Here is a 4,243-nt window from a genome sequence, read left to right as displayed (position 1 = left end):
CTCAAACCTTCAAATGAAGTCACACTACTGCTCTAAGATAGGAAAAGTTAAAGATCTGTGGAGAGGTGACCCACAGAAAGACAGGAGACTTCGGCATTGCAGAGACGGAGCAGAGAGAAAAGGAAGCGCAATGGAGAAGAGAATACAAGGAAATGACTCAGTCAGGAAGCCTTGGCCAGGTCAGGCTGCCTCTGCCACAGGGCAGTGGGTGTAACCCCAAAGTGGAACAATTGTTGACCCAAGAAACCTATCAGGAATTTCCCAGACTTGAGACATTTCCTGTTTTGAGGGTTTTGGATCTCTGTGGATGGCTAAAGAGGCTTACTTCAAAGTGTTTGTGGGAGTTGAAAGGGGAATTGGTTGAGTGTTTTCACTCTGTGCTAGCTACCGGGAGTAGGAGGGCCGTGGGTTCAGGAAACCAGTCCGAGTAGGAGGGCCGTGGGTTCAGGAAACCAGTCCGTGTTTAAGAGCACGTGGTCTACCAGGAGAAAAACCACGTTTGCTGCAGACCATATTCCAGGGCGCTGCTCAGAGAGAAGGAAATCCTGGGAGAGAAGCACTTGGGGAAGGGGCGGAAACAAGAGCTACTTAGGTGTGTAGGTAAGTAACACGGGGCAGCATGGGAAGGTTTCCTTTCTTGAATTAAACACACACACATACACACACACACAACTTTCAATTTTACAGGCACAAATGGGGAAACGAACACAAAGAATTCCTGAATACCCCTTATTCAGATACATTCTTTCCAAAAACTTTTTTTTAACCACATCTGTCTGGCCCCCCTTTTCTCTGCAAACTCGTGTAGATGTGCACATTCATACAACTTGTTTTCTGAGCCCTATAAAAGTAGACGGTCAACATTATACTCCTTTCCCTCCTCACCACTTCAGGGTGCAGTTCCTAAGAGCAGAAACACTCTGTCAATATCAGAGTACAATGTTTCAAGTCCAGCCTCTTGCACATTGATCGACTGCTTTACTGTAAACCACAGACGGTCTTCCAGGTTTACTCCATGTCTCCAGAGTGTTCTGCATAGCGTCATCCCCCCTCCTGGGGAAGAAGGATGAGGCCACACAAAAGCATGTATCATCTCCTCACTTCTCATTAGGGTCTTCATTAGTAGGGAAATCCCCGTAGGTCCATTGCTTGGTTTTCTTTGATTTATTCTCAGCAACTAGTATCCAGATGCTAAAAGATCTTCACTAGTCGAAGGAATCTGTCATTTCAAGATGCGGTTCTAGCAGGAACCCGAGGTGTGAAGTCGGACATCTCCCTCAGCCTCAGCTTAGAAGCAGACTTGACTATGGCATTTGTCCTACCCTTTTTGAGCTCTTGTGGGGAACGTGCGTGGCACGGAAAGTTCTACATACTAGAATTAGCCAAAGTAAACTGGCAGTGAAATAGAGAGACCTTCTACGATCGTTAATCTAGTTGTTTATTACAGAGCCCCGTGTGGAGTGTACACAATGAGCAGCTAGCCTCAAGGCCAGAGGTTCAAAACCACCAGCTGCCCCACAAGAGAAGGCAAAGGCTGTCTGCTCCTGTAGAGACAAGTCCCAGAAACCCAAAGGGGGCAATTATACGCTGTCTCACAGACGCACTATGACTTGTAACGATTTGATGGCAGTGAATTTGCTTTGTTCATTTCAGTTGCTAAGAGTAACTACAAGGTTGTCTCTCAAGGAAAGCGTAACGAGCCCTTACTTTTTTAACCAGCCGCTGCCCGTAAGCGAACCAGTTTCAGAGTTGCTTCCCCTGGCCATCTTCATGCCCCACGTTCATGTGGCGCCACGAGGGTTGCGGTGGGAGGACGGGAGGAACGTCACAAGAAAGGGGAGCGTTCTCTGTCTCGAAAACTTCAAACCGAACTCCCTGATATTGAGTCAATTCTGACTCACCTCCTGTGAGTGTCTGAGCTGTTCACGGGAGTAGAAAGCCCAGCTTTCTCCCTCTGAGCCGCTGGTGTTTCTGAGCTGCTGGCCGCTCAGTGGGTAGCCCATCACCCCACCATGGATCCCATCCCGATCTTGGAGGTGCAGGGGCGGGCGGGGGGGCGGGTCATCTGGAGGAAGAAGAGAAGATGTGTCCCCTGTGAGGTTTGGGGGAGAGGAAGGAGCCAAGTTTCATCCTCATTTCCTTTTTCTCCCCCAGGGAAAATGAAGCTAACTCTGGTGCAGATCTTCTTCATGCTGCTGCTGCTGTTGCTGGGCCTGGGGATGGGCTTGGGCCTGGGTCTGCGCATGGCTGCATCGGTCCTCGAGGACAGCGATCAGCTACTGAATGAGTTTTGGGCCAGCGACGCTCAGGATAAGGTGGATGATGCTGCCGAGGTGGGAAAAGGCTCCCGGATGGCAGAAACCCTGGTACTTAACAACCAAGGAAGAGCACAAGCCGACTGGCAACCCGTAGACGCCATCTTCCATGAAGATGAAGTTGGGAACAAGATGCTCAGGGCTGACGTTCCCTTGGAGAACAGCAAAGACTACCTGAGGTACGACCTGCTCGCCAGGGAATGCAATGCCATGATGGCCCCCAAGATGCAGGTGCACAATCAAACCTGCTTACATCAGTACACGTTCATCCACGAGGAGGAAGCCACTGTCAAGGCTGTCTGTAACACGCCAGTCATTGCCTGTGAGCTCAAAGGGGGCAAATGCCACAAAAGTCCCCGCCCCTTTGACTTGACCGTCTGCAAGTTGGCCAAACCGGGCCAGGTGACTCCTCACTGCAACTACCTCACGTTCATCCTTGAGAAGTTCATCGTTATAACCTGTAATAACATGAAGTTCCAGTTAACCTCGGGATAGTGGAGCGGCTCACCCTCTTCCTCGGCTTCACCCTCTCCTCTTCCTCTTTCCGGTCTTGCTCCCCCCCCGCCCCGCCCCACTTAGGTATTCTGTAAAGAAGGTCCTAGGAAGAGACGGTGACCTACTCTTTACACACACACACACACACACACACACACACACACCTGAAAATAGAATTCTTCTTTGCCTTGGGGGACCACCGAACTTGCACTTTGCTCTCATCATTACTGGTGGAAGCGTTTGAGCCTTCTCTCTAATCTCCCTAGATCTCTGTCTCTCCTCGTGAAGATAAAGAGCCCGGTGGGGTTCTTGCTGGTGTCCTGGGGTTCCCGCACTCTTTCCCAAGGTCTGCAGCTTGCTCAGGGAGGAGAACTGGCAGAGTTTAACACCTTCTATAGGAAGAATTATCCGGGCTCTGCTCACCTGCGAGCCACTGCTGTAGATGCGATTAAAGCGATCCTATGTGGCTGCAACTGGAGAACCAGATGGATCAGGTTCTCTTTCCGAGACTGGAAAACTAGAGGGGCCCTGGTTGGGGTGTGCTGTGAACGTGGGGGTAGGGGAGGCACACACCCAATAGAGCAGGTGCTGGGGCCGAGGACAGCATGCTTTTCTCTGGACCTTATGGAACACCTTCTGCCTCTGATCAAAGCGCTCTTCTCTCAGATGAAAATTTCATTCACTCCCCTTAGTTGAGGCTCAAGGTTATTCTTGGAAGAGTAGAGATCCCCTCACAGAAGGGTCACAAGGAAGAGATGAGCCAATCAGGGTGCAGCATAGCACCGATGAAACGTATAACAGAGACAACACACATTATCGGAATAGAGAAGAACCAGCTAACCCTTAAACAGCAACAAAGCAACTCCTGAAACCACCTCGAAGGGAGAACCAGTCAGTACCTGGACCCAGTGGGAATTGGGAGAAACAAGAGTCTAGTATATTGGACTTCTAGTTCTTTAATGCTTCCTCCCCCGCACTATCATGACCCCAATTCTACCTTACAAATCCAGCTAGACCAGAGCATGTCCACTGCTACAGACATGAGCTCAAAACACAGGGAATCCAGGACGGATAAACCCCTCAGGACCAATCATGAGAGTAGCAAAAGCAAGAAATCGTCCCCCGAGCTCTGGATCTAGGTCTTAATTTTGGCTCTTGGGTGCACTTGGCTCCCCCTTTGCCTTACCATTTTCTCTTTGCTGGCCCCGCCGAGTATTGGCGTCTCTTTAGACTTTTGCTTCTTTGCTCTGCTCTCCTTTTCTTGTCCTATTTGGGCCCTTCTTTTCCTTTCGCTGGCTACTTTCAGAAACCCACTCGCCCATTTTATGTCCGGGAGTCAAAGATTTCCTGTGTGGGGGCTGGAAGCAGGGAGGATCAGGAAGGTAAGGGAAAGAGAGCCCTTTGTCCAAATTAGGTCAGGGGAGCTCATTCAT

At 50.1% G+C, this 4,243-nt stretch overlaps 1 protein-coding gene across 1 annotated transcript; it reads left to right on the top strand.

Moving 5' to 3' along the window:
- Window positions 1-562: 562 nt before the first annotated feature.
- RNASE10 (ribonuclease A family member 10 (inactive)) lies at window positions 563-2,810 on the top strand. Its single transcript, XM_004698437.2, has 2 exons — window positions 563-600; window positions 2,155-2,810. The coding sequence occupies exon 2, from the start codon at window positions 2,160-2,162 to the stop codon at window positions 2,808-2,810; it is 651 nt and encodes a 216-aa protein (XP_004698494.1). The 5' UTR covers window positions 563-600; window positions 2,155-2,159.
- The last annotated feature ends 1,433 nt before the right edge of the window (window positions 2,811-4,243 follow it).

The sequence above is a fragment of the Echinops telfairi genome, unplaced genomic scaffold, assembly GCF_000313985.2.
Source record: "Echinops telfairi isolate 266 unplaced genomic scaffold, ASM31398v2 ScPeMD7_18;HRSCAF=68, whole genome shotgun sequence".
NCBI classification, from domain to species: Eukaryota; Metazoa; Chordata; class Mammalia; order Afrosoricida; family Tenrecidae; genus Echinops; species Echinops telfairi.
The sequence above is the reverse complement of the archived record's forward strand: the minus strand, read 5'-3'. Positions and strand labels throughout refer to the sequence as shown.

Excerpts from the sequence above, each read along its gene's own strand:
- RNASE10 (XM_004698437.2), top strand. The coding sequence starts at position 2,160 with ATGAAGCTAACTCTGGTGCAGATCTTCTTCATGCTGCTGCTGCTGTTG.